This window comes from Vulpes lagopus, chromosome 11 (assembly GCF_018345385.1).
Source record: "Vulpes lagopus strain Blue_001 chromosome 11, ASM1834538v1, whole genome shotgun sequence".
In the NCBI taxonomy this organism is placed as follows: Eukaryota; Metazoa; Chordata; class Mammalia; order Carnivora; family Canidae; genus Vulpes; species Vulpes lagopus.
The window spans coordinates 86,091,524-86,112,342 of NC_054834.1; the positions used below are offsets into that span (position 1 = coordinate 86,091,524).

Here is a 20,819-nt window from a genome sequence, read left to right on the forward strand (position 1 = left end):
GATAGACATTTCTCTAAGAAAGATATACAAATGACCAATAGCACTGGAAAAATGCTCAACATCATTAGGGAAATACAGATTAAAACTGATGAGGTACTGCTTCACACCCACTAGGATGCATATAATTTAATGACAATAAATGTTAGTGAAGATGTAGAGAAATTGAGACTCTTACACATTACTAGTGGAAATATAAAATAGTACACATTCTTTGGAAGCAGCTTTGACAATTCCTTAAAAAGTTAAACAAGGGGCAGCCCGGCCGCCTTCAGTCCAGGGCCTGATTCTGAAGACCTCAGATCGAGTCCCACATCAGGCTCCCTGCATGGAGCCTGCTTCTCCCTCTGCCTGTGTCTCTGTCTATGTCTCTCTGTCTCTCATGAATAAATAAATCTTTAAAAAAAAAAAAAAAGAATCCAAATGTCCATTAACTGAGGAGGAATAGATAAGCAAAATGTGGCATATCCATACAATGGAATATTACTTAGACTTAAAAAGCAGTGAATTACTATTACGTGCTACGACATGGATAAACCTCAGAAATTTTATGCTATGTGAAAAAAGTCAGACACAAAGGCCATATATTGTATGGTTCCATTTATATGAAATGTCCAAAATAGTCCAAAATCTATAGTTAGATTAGTGATTGATGGGAGAGGGAAATTGGGCCTAACTGCTAAAAAGTAGTTTCATTATGTAGTGATAAAAATGTTCTGGAATTAGATCATGGTGATGATTGGACAAATAGCCACAGAAATGTACACTTTAATATGGTGAATTTTACATGAATTATATTTTAATGTAAAATACTTAAAATTTTAAAAAAGCATTGTGTGCCCAAAATGACAGATGAAAGATTAGAGACTGAGATTATGAAGGGTTTCCAGTCATAAAGAAGTGAAATAATTTGGCACCCCCAAAGCCCCTTATGACTGATAGAGAATTTTATTCTGTGGCTTTCTGGAGATTAAGAGAAAAGTCCTGTGGTTTGGCTTTTACAGCTGGATCAGAAAAATCAGAGTCATTACATGACCCTCTGCCCAGAGGCAAGGAATGTGGTTAGAAATGTTATGCAAATTGAGATGATAAAACCAAATTACGTCCACTCAGTAAATCACCTGTAGTTCAGAAACAGCAGGGAGGTTGGAAAACTAATAGGGATTGTGGGTAGGACTGAAGGGATGTGTTTTTTCTTTTTTAATGTAGAATCCAACAGCAACTCTCCCTAGACTTTGTGCTAAAATAAGAGCATTTTCACACATTTTAATTGCTCTGCGATAACAACAGTGTGAACTCCATCCACAAACATTTATTATCTATTTAATTTTGCTCTAATTTCAGTATAGCAAGAATTCACCTTGTAAGTGGGAATAACTGTCCGTTTAGTAAAAAGAAATCCCTTCCCACGTTGCTAATCTTGTTGTGCATTTCTATAATAAAGTATTAATAACAAGTGGCCTTTTATATTTCTCCATTTTAAGGTTGCATTTTTAGATTACTGTTTTCAAAGTAGCATCTTTATGAACCGGAACCCCACTTGCTCCTTGAACATTAGTAAAGAATATTTAAAAATGAAGAAGTTAAGTTTTCTTAAGATTTCTAATCAGGATTTTAAATGAGACTTGTATGCCTTTCTAAACCTTTACAGTACTTGGTGCTATAATGTTCATGATAAACTGTATGGAACTGTCTTTAAGATGCATTTTAGAAATGAGCTTTATATCATTTAATGGCTACCTAAATTGTTCTGATTGTTTTCCAGACCTGTCATTTACTCCATCCTTTATAGTGATGCTACAGAACAGAGAGGAATGGATAAAAATATTGGTGAGCAACTCAATAAAGCTTATGAAGCATATCGGCAGGCATGTATGGATAGAGATTCTGCAGTGAAAGAACTACAGCAAAAGGTATATGGTTTTGGTTTTGAAAGTTGTTATTTATCTTGGTAAATGGAAATTTGAGAATCTTTTGCAACTGAAAAATATTGTATTATTAGAAGCTTTCTTGAAGAAGTATAACTAAAACACAAGAAATCTATATTAATAGATGGAATTTAAGATTATTTGTTTTTTTTTAAACAAAACAAAACAAAAAAACATTGTGACCTGAGGTGACGAGTTCATAAAGAGCATTATCTTCCATAAGTAATTTTTAACTTTTGGTTTCAAAAAAGGGTATATTAGAAGGAAGGTATATTTCCTAGGCATAAATTTAGTTTAGTAGTTCCCAGGCAAATGTCTGTTGGTCCGTGATTAGGTCTTTACTGGTCTGCAGCAAAATGAGAAAAATAAGAATGTAATGAACTTTTTATGATGCTAAATTTATCCAATTCAAAATTCTGTCCTTTATTCTCATACTATGTTTTAATACTGTCGGATTATAGAGCAGAGTTTTACTAACACATACTTTTGTGAAATGATAATGATAGACTATTTGTATGCTTGTTTCATATCTCTATTTAGTAGTGATAGTCTGTGTTCTCTATGTTTTCTAGAGGGACTCACAGGACTTAGCATACAGTAATGCTCACAGCTAAGATTTATTACAGTGACATGATAAAGATACACAGCCAAATCATTTAATGTAAAACATTAGGCAGACTCTAGAGGGATCCACAGGCAGGCCTCCTATACTCTTTCCCTCCTGCGGGGGCGGTATGCAGAGTGCACCCTGCCTTCAGCTTCAAAAACTCAATCAATGCATGTGCAGTCCTTCTACATATAGGGAACTTCATTGGAGACTCAAGAATTTAGGGTTTTTATTAACAGCTGGTCACATAGATAACCTATGTCAACCAAAATTTCAGACTCTTCGAAAGTAGGTCTTCACCATAAATCTCAAGATACAGTCTAATTAATTTGGCACAACAGTCAACTTTATCACTTAGGAAATGTTTTCACAAGTTAAGTTCCCAGATTGCCAGCCAACCTAGCAGTAGTTTGAACAGGCAGTTGAAAGTGGGAGATCTTACACTGGTTACCTAATTTAAGAAAAATAATTTTATTAGCTTTAAAATTCTGAAGTCTAAGAAATATGCTAGCCATGTAGTTCTTAGTTTCTTCCATAAATATAGGAACTACACAGTTCTCTTCATCCTACTTGACATATCTATAGAACTGGATGTTATACGTACATCCCTGCATTTCTCAAAAATCATTACAAAAGAATATTTCCAATTATATAGGTAGACTTATGAACTAGGTCTTCCTTAGGGATGCATAGGAGAAACAGGAGCATAACGATGACAGGGAGTTTTCTAAAATTATTGAAGTTTAGAATTTGGATTTATTTGCCTTTCCAGTTCAGGTATAAGACATAATCACTTTTTAAAAAACAAAAACAAAAAAATTCGGAAACAGAATTAGAGAAGAGGAGTATTGAGATATTCTTAGGTTGAGACAGAAGTTGAAATTTCTCTGCTTCATCTGCCTGCACTGGCCAGTGGTAAGCAACCAAAAACTTGAGATTTAACTTTTTAACAGCCATGCAAGAAGCCCTTGTTCACATCAGCAATTATGCAAAGAAGGGTAAAGGGAATTTTTTTTTAATATTTTTCAAGTACTCAAGAATAAAAGAGAACATGTATATTATATATTCTTTTATACAAAACTCAAAATATCCTGAATTATTTAAGAAAAATCAGTGTATGTCTACTGTATACTGGGTTCTTGATGAGGTTCTGAAAATGCTGAAACAAAACATAGTTAATGCCCTTACGGAACTTTCCAATAAGAAGATAAAAAGTAAGCTCAATAGTTACTACCACAGTGTACTAAGCACTACAGGGAGATCTGTGGAGGATAACAAATAAGCACAAAAAGAAGCACCTAAATCAGTCTTGGAGGATCAGGTCGTTAGCCCACTCTCAAGCCCAATGCTTAAATTTAGAAGAATCTTGCTAGCAGGGGGAACAGTATATATAATAAAACACAAGAGTGAGGGAATATATGGTACATTCCACATACAATAAGATGACTCTGTGGTTCTAGCAAGAACAGTAATCAGAGCAATACAGGAAAAGAAGCTGTGAGGGTAGATTGGGGCCCTGTCATGAGAAATATGACTATGTAGTTCATACTGTATTCTTAGTCAATCAGAATTTACAGAAGGATGATATATATATACTTTTAAAAAGTCTTTCTGAGGTTGGGATATAGAATAGAGGGCAATGTGGAATTCAGCTCAACACATATGGTTATGACAAACAATGTTCTAAGAGCCAGGAACATGAAAATAAGTGGTAATCATCAAGTGTACTTTATGAACTTTAATATATCTATATTAAGGTATAATTATAAATAAATATTATACGTATATATATGTGTATGTGTATATATGTATGTATGTATATATACACACACACAGTTGACCCTTGAACAGTGCAGGGGCTAATAACCTGGTGCTGACCCTTCACGTAGTGAGAGATTTGCATGTAACTTTTCATTTTCCAAAAATGTAACTACTAATAGCCTACTGTTGCCTGGAAGCTTTACAAATAACATAAGCAAGTAACACATATTTTGTATGTCTTATGTATTATGTACTGTATTCTTATAAAGTAAGCTAGAGAAGAAATTTTATTAAGAAAACTATAAGAAAAATTATAGTAATGTACTGTATTTATTGGAAAAATTTGCATATAAGTGGACTCATGTTCAGTATAATATAAATTATACTTCAGTATAAAAAAAGAAAAATGACAATCATTTCAAGCAGTCAACATGAGAACTTATGCATTTAGGGATGAATTAGGGAAGATACTTATTTAGGAAATTTATTTAGGAAATAGAATGGAAGGCAAGTGGAACCTGGATACAAGCCACTCTGAGTGTGATAACATAGACTCTGGGATGATACCGAGGTATCTAGAATAGAAGACTGGATTGATGGTGGTGCTGATGACTTAAAGGAACAGTAGAGAAGAAGATGCAGATTTATAGATGGGGGAAAATAAGATATGTAATTAGGTTTTAGTTACCAGGTTTAGTTACCTGTGGGACAACAGGTGAAATTGTCCAATGGACGGTTGCCTGTATGGATCTAGAAGCCTTTATTATAGTCTTGAATAAAATATCATTTCCAAGTTCAAGTGTATTTCAACAAGAATATTTGAACGATAAGAGGAAGGAAATAAGGCCAATCAGTTGGTCATTGGAGATTCAAAAAACTAGGCTAAAGAATTGACTATGAAACGAGGAGAAACACCTATTCCTCTGAGAACTGGAAGGAACAAGAAAAAAAATAGATATGCACAAAGATAAGTTTGCAGATAGGAAATGGTGGTGGCAGGAAGGTAGAGTTCTCATGTATCTTTTATATGTGGAATCTAAAGTCAAACCTATTAAAAACAGTAAAATGGTGGTTACCAGGGGTTAGGAGTTGGGGATAAGAGTTATTGCTGTTTTTAAGGATGTAAACTCATTGAGAGTAGTGAATAAGCCATAGAGATCTAATGTACAGTATAATGAATATGGACAATAATAATGAATTATAATTATATAATGTGATAAATATTGCTACAAAGGCAATCATATTACAATATATAAATGTATGAAAGTAGCACACTGTACACTTTGAACTTACACAATGTTACATGTCCAATTTATTCAATAAAAAATAGAAAGTTATAATGTAAAAGGCTTTTTTTTTTTTTTTTTTTCGTTGAAATACAAGGTGAGGTCATCTGAGTGAAGTGATTTTAGGATATTCTGAGAGTGGTAGTAAAGAATTGAAATAGCTTCGGTTAAGAAATAAGAAGAAAAATATTGAATCCAGCATTTACCATGAATTTGTGGTAGTATCAATCCATGTTTGTTGTTCTTTTTTTTTTTCCCAGCAGATTTCTTGGTATAGAAGTGAAATGAGCAAATAGCCAAATCCAGGATTAGGAGATTGCAGAGTTAAAAATAGAAGAATAGTTAGGTGGTTAGAAAGTGGGTACAAAAGCAATTGAAGTTGTGTGCTTTGAGATACAAACTAACATCAGAAAAAAGTTAATCTAGGAATCTAATAGACTAAGAACAAAAAGAAGGTTTATGTCTGAAGTCTCCATAAAGTGAGAGAACAGATACAGGAGTAAAAGAATGTGAGAGGTTTATTAGTAGTAAACTATTACTAATGAGTTTTTGAATTGATGTTTAAGATCTCTGTCTTCATAATGTGTCAATGGGTAGCCAGAATGGGATTGAGAAATTAAACTCAGATTAGGTGTCACCACCTAAAGTGGTGACAAGATTAGGAGCATCTGGAGACTGTGTGAAAGGAAGAGCCAAAATTCTTGAATATGAGAGAAGGACTAGTGTGTTGTAAGATTAAACAGTTTCCAGGAGAGACTGGTATAATTGAATGCCTTGTGGATGGCCTTTTGCTTAAATTTAAAGAGCTAATGGTTCAGAAGTAGCAATGATGTGGTGAGATAGTACTTATCTTCTTGTTCTCCCACTTCTTATCCATCCATTGCCCAACCCTGTGGTTTGATGTAGACAGCTTCATATGAGGGGACTAGAGGCATCTGTATCCTCAGAAGACAACATAATAATTCCCATTTTATTTTTTTTTAAGATTTTATTTATTTATTCACAAGAGACACAGAGAAAAAGGCAGAGACATAGGCAGAGGGAGAAGCAGGCTCTGTGCAGGGAGCCCGACGTGGGACTCAATCCTGGGACTCCAGGATCATGCCCCAGGCCGAAGGCAGGTGCCAAACCACTGAGCCCCCAGGGATCCCAATAATTCCCATTTTAAAGCAAGATACCAGCCTTTCTGAAATTCAAGTTTATTGGCCTTTACAAATTCTCTGTAGCATGATGAAATAGGAGTTCTGACATAGTTTTATACTTTGCTCTATTCATTATGTTTTTTTATATTAACCTTTTTCTTAAATATTATAGCGAGAAGACTTGTATGTTTCTTTTGATACCTTTTGGGATTTTATTTTATGGAAAATTTATTTTTTTTTTGAATTATAGAATCAGATATGCCAAGTCTAAATCACTGGTTTGTTCCTATCTAACTACTCTCAGAAATGAAATTGAACTTTGAAGTAAAACAAGCTAAATATTCTTCATTGAGAATCTTTAGTAATAGGATAGATATGTAAGTTCTCAAACTTACAGTATGAAAATTAGAGCAAAGGCTCTGAATGGTAATTTTGGTAAAGGAAATTATTATTTGTTTGATTTGGATATTTTGAGTTCACATGTAAGATTAATCAGGGGATGATGATCGGGCAATTGAAATGGAATCTTTAAGGTACGGTACCAGTTGGAAATACCAATTTGAGAATCCTCTTCATAGAGATATTTGGAGTGATAGGAGAAGAAAGTACCAACAAGAAAGAGAATAGAGCAAGAGAAGAAGAGAAGCAAGAGGACAACTTTGGAGAAGTTGCCTGTCATTCTGATGGCAAAAAGGCCCTAAGAGCTGTGCTGTCAGTTGAGCCTACCTGTCCTTCCTAACACCCTTAAAGAATTGGTCTAGTGAGTGACATCAGCAAGGTGGCAAACTAGGAAGTGGCAGACCCTTGTTCAGATTGATTGAAATAATTTTATAGGAGCTCTGGAAATCAGTGATAATTCAGCAACCAGGCAGACATCTAGTCGAGAAAAAGCCATATTCAAAACTATAGGAAATTACATGGCATTTCTCCTTGCCCTTGACCCATTCCCTGCCCAATGTGCTGTGGTGCAGTTGGGATGAACTAGCCCAAATTCCTGGTTCTCTCCCTCCGGAAGAAAGTAGCAGGGTGGAACTTGTTTGAAATATCCTGACCTTTCTGTGGTCTATCCAAGGGAAGTTCGATTTGCCAACATACAGTGTAACACCCAGTGCTCATGGGATGATATTTTTAAGGGCTCTAAGAAAAAAACCTGTTAAACAGAAATTTTATATGTCTGGTAAAACTGTCCTTAAATGAGGAAGAAATTAAGATTTTCCCAAACAAAAGTGGAAGGAGTTCATTACCACTAGACCTGGATAGTAACTTGGAGCCATATGAAAATATAAAGTTTTTTGTAAAGGTAAATATATAGATAAATGTAAAAATTGGTATTATTATAATTTTGGTTTGTAACTCCACTTTATTTTCTACAGGATTTAAAAGACAAATGTATAGGAAAATTACTTTAAATCTATAATGGGGGCACCTGGGTGGCTTGATCAGTTAAGAGTTCGCCTTTGGCTCAGGTCATGATCCCAGAGTCCCTGGATTGAGCCCCTCATGGAGGGGGAGGTGTCCCTGCTCAGCAGGGAGTCTGTTTCTCCTTCTATCCCTAGCCCCATTTGTGTGCGTTTGCTTGTGCTCTCTGTTTCTCAAATAAATAAATCTTTATAATAATGAGTACACAATATATAAAGGTCCAATTTGTGACATCAGTAACAAAGTAGAGAGGCAGAGCTACAAAATTGGAGAGTTTTATATACAATTGAAGTTAGTTTGGTATCCATTTAAGGTATTGTCATAACTTCAGGATGTTGTATGTAGTCTCAGTGGTAACCTCAAAGAAAATATCTACAAAGTATGCACAAAAGGAAAGGAGAAGAGAATCAAAATGGGTCACTACAAAAAATCAACTAAACACAGAGGGAAGGCAGCAATGGAGGAAATGAAGAATAAAAAGCTATTAAGATATACAGAAAACAAATAACAAAATGGCAAAAGTAAGTACTTCCATTGGTAATTACTTTAAGTGTAAATGAATCAAACCCTAATCAAAAGACATAGGTTAGCAGAATGGATAAAAAACAGAATTACACTACGTGTTGTCTACAAGCCTCACTTTAGATTTAAGCACATGCATAGGTTGAAAATAAAAGAGTGGGAAAAGATTCCATGAAATAGTAACCAAAAGAGAGCAAGGGTGTCTGTTGATAGCCAACAAAACAGACTTTGTATCAAAGATTTTTACAGAGATAAAGGACATTATATAATGAAAAAATTACCAGTATGCCAAGCAGATATAATAATTATAACATCAGAACTTCAAAATATATGATGCAAACATTGACAATATTAAAAGAAGAAAGACTTCAGTACCCTGGGGTACCTGGGTGGCTCAGTCAGTTGAGCATCCAACTCTCAGTCCCAGCTCAGGTCTTGATCTCATGGATATAAGTTCAAGCCCTGCATTGAGCTCCATGCTGGGAATAGAGCCTACTTTAAAAAAAAAAAAAAAAAAAAAGACTCCATACTTTCAACATTTTCAGTAAGAGATAGAACAACCAGATTAGATGATCAGTAAGGAAAACGAGGTCTTGAACAACATCGTAGGATCAGTTGGAACTAACATCCCACTCAACAGCAGAATTCACATTTTTCTCAAGTTCATATGGAACAGTTTCCAGGCTAGCCCATATGTTAGGCCATTAAAAATGACTTAATAATTTTTAAAAGATTGGAATCATACAAAATACCTTTTCTAATTACAATAAAATGAAACTAGAAATCAACAACAGAAGGAAAACTAGGAAATTAAAAATATGTAGAAATTAAATAGCACAGTCTTAAACAGCTAGTGGGTCAAAGAAGAAATCACAAGGGTAATTGGAAAATGTCTTCAGACAAATGAAAATGAAAACACAGCATACCAAAACTTATGGGATGCAGTGAAAACAATGCCAAGAGGGAGATCTTTAACTGTAAATACTTAACCTAAAAAGAAGAAAGATCTCAAATCAGTAACCTAACTTTACACCTTAGGAAACTAGATAAGAGAGCACAAACTAAACCTAAAGCTAGCAGAAAGAAGGAAATGGTAGAGATTAACAAGAGTTTAAAAAGTTCCCAGCAAAGAATGCCTAGTACCTAGTGGCTTCATGGTGAATTTTGCCAAATATTCAAAGGGGAATTAACACCAGTTCTTCTTATACTCTTCCAAAAATTGAACAGGGTGGAACATTTCTTAATGTACTCTTATGAGGCCAGCATTACCCTCATACCAAAGCCATACAAAGACATTGCGAGAAAACTGCAGACTAATACTCCTATCGATGCAAAAATCCTCAACAAAATACTAGGAAACCAAATCAACAGCATATTAAAAGGATTATTGAGTAAGGTTTGTTCCTGCAATGCAAAAATGATTCAACGTACAAAATCAGTCAACGTAGTACACTACTTGAACAGAATGAAGATGGGGAAAACCACGCGATCATTTCAATTGATGCAGAAGAAGCAGCTGACAAAATTCAACACCCTTTAAAAACACTCAACAGGGCAGCCCGGGTGGCTCAGCGGTTTAGCGCCACTGTCAGCCCAGATTGTGATCCTGGGATCCTGGGATTGTGATCCGTGGGATCGAGTCCCACGTCTGGCTCCCTGCATGGAGCCTGCTTCTCCCTCTGCCTGTGTCTCTCATGAATAAATAAATAAAATCTAAAAAATAAAACACTCAACAAACCAGGAATAGAAGGAAGTATTTCAACATAATAAACACCGTTTATGAAAACCCCACAACTAACATCATACTCTATAGTGAAAGACTGAAGGTTTTTAAGATCAGGAATAAGACAGGATGCCCACTTTTACCACTTTTAACATACTACTGGAATTCCTACCCAAAGCAATTAGGTAAAAAAACAAAACAAAACAAAAAACAACCAAAACAGTATCCAAATTGGAAAAGAAGTAAAATGATCTGTTTGCAGATAATTTAATTTTGTATATAGAAAACCCTAAGGATTCCTCCAAGAAACACTGTTAGAACTAATAAATACAGCAAAGTTGTAGGATACAAAATCAACACAAAAATTAGTAGCATTTCTGTACATTAACATTAAAGAATCTGAAAAGGAAATTAAAATTCCATTTGCAATATCATCAAAATAAATAATGTACTAAGAAATAAACTTACCCAAGTAGGTGACAGATGTATATACTGAAAATTACAAAACATGGCTGAAAAAAATAAAGAAGACATCAACATATGGTAGAAAATTCCGTGTTCATGGATTGAATTTACATTTCACCATATACAAAAACTAACTTAAACCAGAACCTAAATGCAAGAGCTAATACTATAAAACACTTAGAAGAAATCATAGGGAGAAAGTTTTTTTTTTTTTAATTTTTATTTATTTATGATAGTCACACAGAGAGAGAGAGAGAGGCAGAGACACAGGCAGAGGGAGAAGCAGGCTCCATGCACCGGGAGCCCGACGTGGGATTCGATCCCGGGTCTCCAGGATCGCGCCCTGCGTCAAAGGCAAGCGCCAAACCGCTGCGCCACCCAGGGATCCCAGGGAGAAAGTTTCTTGACATTGGATTTGGCAGTGATTTCTTGAATAAGACACCAAAAGATCAGGCAACAAAAAAAAATTAGGCAATTTGGACTTCAACAAAATTAAAACTTGTTTATCAAAGGATAGTACTAGCAGTAAAAAGGCAACCCAAGGAATGTGAGAAAGTATTTGCAAAGTATACATCTGATAAGGGATTGACATCTAGAATATATAAAGAAACTGCAGCTCAACAACAGCAAAAAAAAAAAAAAACCTAAAAAAATGGGCAAAGGGTGCAAATAGACATTCTCCAAAAAGTTAGTTTTTTTTTTTGTTTTTTATGATAGTCATACAGAGAGAGAGAGAGAGGCAGAGACACAGGCAGAGGGAGAAGCAGGCTCCATACACCGGGAGCCTGACGTGGGATTCGATCCCGGGTCTCCAGGATCGCGCCCTGGGCCAAAGGCAGGCGCCAAACCGCTGCGCCACCCAGGGATCCCCAAAAAGTTACACAAATGACCTGTAAGCACATAAAGTGATCCTCAGCATTATTAGCCATTAGGGAAATGCACATCAAAACCACAATGAGATGCAAGTTCATACCCATTGCATTGGCAAAGATATGGAGAAGTTAGAATTCTTGTACATTGCTGATGGGAATGTAAAATGGTATAGCCACTGTGGGAAATGTATGGTATTTCCTCAAAAAAATAAACAGTATTACCATATGACTCAGCACTTCCACTTCTATGTATATGCCCCAATAATTGAAAGCAGGGACTTGAAGAAATCTTTGTATATCCATGTTTATAGCAGCCTTATTTATAATAGAAGACAAAAGCAACCCAGATGTCCATGGATGGATAAATAGTTAAAATGCAGTATATACATAGAGTGGAATTTAAATTCTGACACATAAAAAATAAATAAATTCTGACACAGTACAGCACAGCTGAGCCTTGAAGATATTGTACTAAGTGAAATAAGCCAGTCACAAAAAGACACGTATGATTCTACTTATGTGAGGTACTTAGAGTAGTCAGATCATAGAGACAAGTAGTAGGGTGGTTCCTAGAGGCTGAGGAAAGGGAATGGAGAGTTAGTGTTGCAAAAAGAAAAGAATCAGTATAACCTGGATTCTCTTACTAGCTGTGTTTCATTGCTGTTCATCTGTTTATACAAACTCACCAGCCTTTTACCACTTAGTTGTCCATACTCCAAGCCAGTTCTTTTTTTTTTTTTTTTAAGATTTTATTTATTTATTCATGAGAGACGCACAAAGAGACGCAGAGACATAGGCAGAGGGAGAAGCAGGTTCCTCACCAGGAGCCTAATGCAGGGCTCGATCCCGGGACCACAGGATCACAACCTGAGCTAAAGGCAGGCTCTCAACCACTGAGCCACCCAGGTACCCAAAGCCAGTTCTTCTCTTAGTCTTTATGTAAAAAAGTACAATTTGAGACTCAATTTAAGACTCCTCTTTAGGGCACCTGGGTAACTCAATCAGTTAAGCATCTGCCTTTGGCTGAGGTCATGATCCTCGAATCCTGGGATCGAGTACCACGTCGGGCTCCCTGCTCAGTGGGAAGTCCACTTCTTCGCCTTCTCCCTCTACCCCTACCCCCTGCTTGTGCTCGTGGGGGCACGTGTGTGCGCTCTCTCTCTTGCTCTCAAATAAATAACATCTTTATAAAAAAAAAAAAGACTCTTCTCTAGGAAGTCATTGAGCTACATCCATTTAAGAGCATCCTGTCAAGCAAAGGTATCCAAGTGTATTAGAAATTAATGAGGGGGAAAAAGTCAAATAAGGGTAGGTAAGTGATTTTTTTTTTTAAGTATTTTGGCTGAAATTACAAAAGCAGCGCATGCTTATTGAAAAAATGCAGTAATTCAAGATATACAGAATATAAAGTGATGGTCTTCTCCCTTACTCCACAGGGGTAGGCATTGCTAGTACTTTGATACATATTCTTCCAGAACATGTGAATCATATTTTTTGAAAAATAGAATGGTGCTAATATGAAAAAGGTTAAGATTTTCAAAAATGTCTTTAACTTTGGGGTGTGGGTGCTGCTGTCAATTAAGCATTGGTCTCTTGGTTTTGGCTTCGGTCATGATCTCAGGGTCATGAGATCACGCCCCACTTCTGGCTCCACACTCAGCCAGGGAATCTGCTTCAGACTTTTCCTCCCCCTCGGTCCCTCCCCTGCTGCGTGTGCACATGCATGCACACATTCTCTCTCTCTCTAATAAATATATTCTTTAAATGTCTTTATCTTCACCATCATCATCACTAAGATTTATCAAAGCTTATGTTTACCAAGTGCTTTATACAGTCATTTGATTTAATCATTATACAAATCTTGTGAGGAAGTATTATTTTCTTTTTTCAGATGAAGAAAAGGAAGTATAGAGAGGTGAAATAACTTGCCCACAACCACGTATCTAATAAATACTAAAGCTAATGGAACTGTAATTTGACACAAAATCTACCTGACAGTAAATATTATGTCTATAACTTTTTAAATCTAAAATCATCAGTAGTCTTTCAGATTCATACATAATAGAGCTACCTCATTCCATTTAATGGCTGACTATATCTCTCGCACTGCCTCTTCCCTAAAACATTTTTTTTTTAACATTCCAGATAGCATCTGATTTTTCTCATTTCTTGTTGAGTCCCTCTTCCTTAATCTGTTTGTGGGTTTATTCTCTACTACCAGGACAGTATTATTAGTTTTTCAAGATTTTCTTCACTTCTTTTTTTCTCCTATAATTTCAGATAACTATGACAATGACTCCTAAACTTATCCCCCTACTCCATATCTGCCCTCTGAGCTCTATACCCAAAGGTATCTCATTGCTACTTGGAAGATATATTAAACTAGATGCCCAGACCACTGATTTTTTTCTCTGTATCATTTCAAAAGAGTGAGATGTAGAAACTGCTCTGCAGAATTATAATGCCTTTATTTATCCTAATTTGCCTTACTTAAATTTCAAAGAGTGATTCCTCATTCTATGAACTAGTGTCCTACTGTTGACCGTCAAGTATATTTATTTAACTCTGGCCCTAAAATAGTTTTACCATTGTTATACCGAGGTACTCTTGCCACCATGCCATTAAATCCTATTAGAATCTCTCGTTTTTAGAACACAACTATTTTTAGCTTTTCCTTCCAGTATAGTCTTTATTCTAGACTATACTAAAATGTCACATAACCCCAAATAATGCTGAACCGAGTTGCATCCTCTTCCTCATTCAATCCTTAAATTTATTACATCATAAAACAGAAAGAAAAATTAATATTCATTGAATGAATGTATTTTACAAGTATCACATAGTTTATATGTAAATCCTCCTAGCCTGGCAAAGTAGACATAGGTAGCCCATTTTCAAATGAGAAAACTGAGACTCAGAAATAAGTTTTTTCAGCCATAGTGGCAGAATGTATATTGAAACTAGGGTTACCTGAATCCAGACTTGTTTTACTAACCTGGCTAAATCACAGCCCATTGTAGGTATTCAAACTGTTCTTCCCATTACTATGAATAACCTAATTTGAGCTCCTCTTTTCTTGGATGAATCCTTACTTTTGTGATTTATACATGTCTTATGAAAAGAGGCCGGAGTATAATGCTAGTTACTAATATTTCTTTCATTCATACTACAATTTATGATATGCCAGTTAATAAATGCTAGGGATTCAAAGATAAATAAAACATAGAGCATGCATTTTAAAGGGCTCACAATCCGATGATCGCTTGTTCTGTTTGTTGCCTGTGTAAGCCTGCATATGTACCCATACTAAGAGGCCTTCTGGTTTTTCCAAAGTAGAGGGATGTTTTAAACACAGTAGCCCCTGACATGGACAGCTTTTTGATACACTTACAGAATAAAAGAAGAAACTCTTATATAGAACAGTGGTAGAGTTGGCTTGGTCCTTGAATTAGTCACTGTACAGGATAAACTATTGTTAACAAGAGACCAAGAAGTACTGTGCTTAAATAAGACGTTTATAAATAAATAGAAGTTTATCCTCTCATGCAGCAGTCCAGAGATGCGTAGCCAGGGATAGTAAGGCAGTTCTACCATCCTTAAAATATGGTTTCCCTGTCTGGAATCACAGTGGCTGTTCTACTTGTTAACATTTCCCTGCCAGTGAGAACAGAGAAGCATTGAAGAGCAGACAGCTTTTTTTTAATAAGGCAGTCCAAAATTTGTATAGGTCACTTCTGTTGACCTGCTGTGAACAGAACTTAGACATATGGCTGGTAAATATATCCTCTACTGGATGACCATGTGCCCAGGTAAAAGCATATATTACTAAAAGAAAAAAACAAAAATGTATGTGGGGGAATAATTAGCAGTCTTTGCCACATCTTTTGACTGACTAGGCTCATGTTGCTGGAGAGTTCCAAGTGTCACACAAGCCCATTATGTAGACTTAAATATTTAATCAGTTTTATTGCTTATACCAAGTTGCTTCTTACCCATTTCTGCTACTGTTCTGTAGAAAAAAACAAGTATATTTCATAAAGACTTAGGTATCCTCTATTGTTTCTTTGATCATCTTGCCAAGAGAAGAATCAGTAGTAAAACAGTTGAAACATTTGAAAATTTTAAAATTGATTGTGATTTAAAATCAGATTACCATATTTATAAATAAGTTTCAGAAAACGTCCTACAGCTAATCTGCTTTTCCCAAGATCTTTGCATTATGTAAAAAGAAAATATAAATCTCCTTTGTTGAGACATACATGGAGGGATACCTGGGTGGCTTATTCGGTTAAGCAGCCAACTGTTGGTTTAGGCTCATCAGGTCATGATCTCAGTGTTCTGAGATCAAGCCCCGTGTCGGGCTCCACACTCAGCATGTAGTATGCTAGAGATTCTCTATCAACCTCTCCCTCTGATCATGCTCTCACTGTCTCTCAAAATAAATAAACTTAAAAAAAAAAGATGTGGAATAAAACATATTTGTCTCTTCTTGCCAGTTTTTGGTTAAAGTGGAAAATCAACAATGTCTTGTATAAAAAGGTAGAAATCTCTTAATTATAAGATAGTTCAGGTGCTTACAAAGAAAATTTCCTTTCTTTGTACTGCTAAGAAAAGTGAAGGATACAGAATATTTAAAGCCAGCTCATTTGCTAAGTAAAGAGCCTTACTGACTAACAAATGAGTCTAAGATGAACTCCTCAAATAAGACTAAATTTGGCCATGCACTTTTTGTCATAAATTACATTTTACATTTTTCTGACAAATGTTAAGCCATTAAAGATTGTATTGTTAGACTGCTTTATCCTAGAGTTAGTCTTGACCCATCTGAAATGTTAAAATGTCAGGCTTATGTTACCTCTAAAAGCTTTAGAATATGTTTTCCAGGTGTGTATGAAGGCATAAAATACCTTTATTATAGGTATTACTATATTTTAAAATGCCTTTATTTTGACTTAAAATGGGAAGGGCTTTGTTTTTTTTAATATTCTTTTTTCCCTTTGTTCCCCAAAATCTCTGTGTAGGTGTCCATGGAAATGGAGCAGTTGATGCTTGTATTTTTATACAGAAGCTACTAGTATTAGAATAAAGGTGGTTCTGGCCATTTCTGATGGAAGTTTTATTTTCTTCTATTGTACATTGTCAGTACATTGCCATAGACTTATTTTCTACCTATCAAAATTTAAAATATTTGCATCCTTTGTTCCAGGTTTTTACTTCCAGAAATATGTCCTATCAAAATTTTTAGACAGGCATGCTAAGATACAAGTTCAAGAAGATCTGTTAATAATTGGGAATGTTTAAATTATGTTCATTCAAAGATATTTTGAGCACCTACTCAGTACGTTGTATCAAGTGCTGAGTCCACAATTGTAAGCATATATGTCCCTGCTTCATGGAATGGTGGCACATCTAGTAAAGTAGAGACTAAACAAGTAATCTCATAAATGTAAATTTTCAAACTCTGGTAAGTATTAGGAAGAAAAGTAAACTGCTGTTAGAACATCTGTTAGGGACTTGACCTAAGCTAGGAGATAAAGAAGATAGTCTTTATGAAGTGATTTTTGAAAGGGCAGGATTGGTGCTTTCCAGGTATAAGGACTTTTGTTATAAAGACTTACTGATATCAAAGAATTGAAAGTGTAAGGAAAATACGACAATGAGAAGAATCAGGGGCAAGACTGTGTAGGATCTTTAGAGGCTATATGGAGGATTTTGGGTTCTGTATTTTGAAAACAGTAGGAAGCCCTATAAGGTATTTATGGGGGAAGAGTGGGAGGACTGAATGGGTATTGTGATTACATATGCATTCTGCAAAACATAATGGCTTCAGTTTAAAAGATGGATTGGCTGATACATTTAGGGAGAGCAATGAAGCTATTGCAGTAGTTTATTAAGGCTGTGATGGCTTGAATGGTGGTGGCTTACACTGGGGATAAGAAAGTGAATAGATTTGAAAGAGATTCAAGGTTAAAATTGACACTTGGTAACATATTGTAGAACAAGTAGATGTCAATGGTTGGTTGTTAATAGCTTTCTAGATAATAGGTAGTGGATATCTGTAAAGATAGATAGTGGTACCATGTACAGAGAAGGAGTGCAAAGGACCTGGTTGTGCAGGGAACTGGGGTGGGACGGAGTAGGGAGAAAGGGAAATTGGAGGGAAGAGATCATCAATTTTGAATATGTAATTTGAGAGTCTGGTATATAACCTCCACTTCGGATGAGATTGTTCAAGGGGAGAATATATGGAAAAAAGAAGATTGAAAAAAGAAAAAAAAAAAAAAGAGGATCTTGGTAGAATTGGATATACTTAGGTGATGTGCCGTAGTGGTTATTTAGAGACCTGGGCTTCAGTGGTTAGTCAAACTTGGATTCGAATCCCAGTCTCACTGCTTACTGAAAAACTTTGGGCAGGTTATTTTGTACGGCTTTGTGCCTCAGTTTTCTCGCCTGTAAAATGTGGGAAATAATCTACATAGAAGACTAAAGAACTAAAATGAAATAAAATAGAGCTCTCTGATTTTGGTGCATAGTAAGTATTCAGTGAAATGATCATATGATGATTGTATTGTTTAAAATTTTGGTTGTGGAACAGTTCACAGTTTTTAAAAAAGTAAGATACGTATATACATGTGCAGAAGTTCTGCAAGAGTGCATACCAAAGTGTCAGTAGTTAACTCTGAGGAGGAATGGAAGTCACAGTAAAAGGAAAAGACTTTTTGCCTTGTACATGTGTGGGGTTTTGTTGTGGTAGTGATTTTGTTGTTTTTTTGCATTTTCTCAACAAATGTGCTGCTTTTGTAATTTTTAACAGCCATTAATTGTTCCTTAATTATTTTTTACTATTTTTTCTCTTTATAAACCTTAAACAACCAGAGTTTTTAGTTTTTTTGCTTGACAGAATGTTTTTGATTCAATGGAGGTACCACAGTGCTTTCTCAAAAAGAAACTTCTGAGTCCTGGTTTACAATGAACTAGAAGAAAGACTGAGAAAACTGATTTAGAGCATTGGGAATTTGTGTGGTAAGTCTGGTGACATATCATCCATGTTCAGCGGTAATTAGAGGTTTAGTTAATGGATGCATACACTACATGTTATCGTAACAGATATTATATATCTTGCTCATTATTAAAGGAAAAGAACTAACGTTTGCAAAGAGCTTATTATGTACTAGATAATTTATACATGCCATTTCCTTCAGCCCTTCAGGCAAATATCATTTTCATTTCAGAAAGAAAAAAAAAAAAAAACAAAGCTCAGAGGCTAAGTAAGTTAATCAGAACAAAAACACAAGATCATAAAATAAAAATGTCATCCCTTACCATTTAGCATGCTGAGAAATTGGTACCATTTGGCATGCTGACAAATTGGTGGTGGCACTGTAACTAAATAGTAGATAATTAAATTGATAATCTGATCTGTCACATTGCAGGTCTAGGTAAATCTTGATGGGGCCAGGACAAGAGGAGGGCAGGGTTTGTAACCTAGTTACAAGAAAACATAGCAGAGAATTGTTGAAGAATAAGCTGTATAAACCAGGCTCTCTGAGTTGCTAATCCTATACAATCTCTTTTTTTAACTTAAAATTGAAGCTGATATTTAGTTTACCCAGAGTTTCAAAATAAGATAGTTTGTGATCAAAGTGTTGTGTATTGGGACAGTTATTTAATTGTCTTACTTCATGAATTGTGGAGCTTCCTTATTGAGAGCATTTGTAGTAGCCTTCTGTAAAGCTTTTGTTCTCTTTGTTAATCTTAGAACAGTCTGAAAGGTTTTTAAATTGAGATTCTTTTTTTAACCCATTCAATTTATTAAATTCCTGTTGTCTTTATACCTGGAGGGAAAAAATGGTATCTTTCAGAATATTGGATTAGTTCTTGAGGATGAAAAGGGATAATGTTTGAACCTTTTCCAAGTACCATCCATGACAAAGGGCACTTGAACTTTTGTTCACCCATCTAGGAAATAAGTACTTTGGAAAATATGAAAAATGACAGTTTTCAGTGTCAGCAGTAGGAAAAAAATTCAATTTATAGAACTCTTTTAATATTTATGAAACCCATGAAAACTTGAGCAGCTGTATATCCAAAATTATAGAGAATATGCTGCCTTAGTTTTGAAGATGAATTGAAATTTTCCCTGGGTAAAGGGACAGTTCTAAAGATAAGCTTTCTGCTTTGTTTATGATCAGAGAAGGGCATGTATGGACAACCATTTTCAATAAATTTAAAATGTGTACTATATTGATCAGCATTGTTTTAAGTTTTGCTTTTGAATGCTAAGAAAGAGTACAGAGTACATTATGGCACATGGGCACATGTACCTAAGTACCTGCTTACCTCTTTAGATGCTGGTAGACCACTTGTTTTGCTAGTCTTTGGAATTGGAAGGAGTGTCAAATACACAGAAGCCAGAGTCATCTTGGCCAGATGGTGTTTGATACAGATGGATGGTTAGTTGTCATGCAGATCTCCTAGTTGGTAACTTGTTGCTGCCATCTGACTCAAAGAATCATTCACACACACTGGCTGTCAAAAGCATCTTCTCTTCTGTCTGTTTTAGCTGTCATGTCTGTGCTCTGTACAGAAGTGTTGACAAGACATTGCTGTTGTACATTTTCAATGTGGTTGTTAGTGATTTTTCTGTTTTGTGGGGTCTTTGATAGGGCTGGAATGCACTTGGTTTGTAATTGTATTGTTTTTTTAAAAAATGCTGTGACAGTACAACAATTATCTGACCTTTTAAAAGGATTTTTCAGATTATAAGTTTATTCATATCTGTTCAGTGAACAAAAGCATTTAATAAAAAGAAAAAAACTTCTTGTTTCAGTTTCCAAATACAGCAAATAAATTGAAATCTACTGGCTATTTCCCAGTTGGATGCGGTATCTTCTTCTGGACTTGCCCTCTCATAGCCTTGTGGTCAAAATCTTTATACTGTTTTCTGATTATGTATTTTCTTTTCTTGAATTAGTACCTTTTTTCTGATGGTATAAGCTTCTCTTTAAAAAAAAAAAAAAGACAAGAAAAAATATTCAGATATTGCCTATCTTTTGCACCCATTTTCTCAAACTTAATTTCCTTTTATATATTCACC

General features: G+C 35.3%; 1 protein-coding gene across 6 annotated transcripts in view; it reads left to right on the forward strand.

Annotated features, from left to right (window-relative positions):
* TANK (TRAF family member associated NFKB activator) overlaps positions 1-20,819 on the forward strand; it is a 94,029-nt gene that overhangs the window by 35,414 nt on the left and 37,796 nt on the right. For all 6 annotated transcript variants that reach the window (XM_041773913.1, XM_041773914.1, XM_041773912.1 and 3 more), the window contains one exon: positions 1,763-1,910. In XM_041773913.1, the coding sequence (XP_041629847.1) occupies positions 1,812-1,910 (99 nt within the window). In that variant the 5' untranslated portion in view covers positions 1,763-1,811. The remainder of the gene's footprint in view (positions 1-1,762; positions 1,911-20,819) is intronic.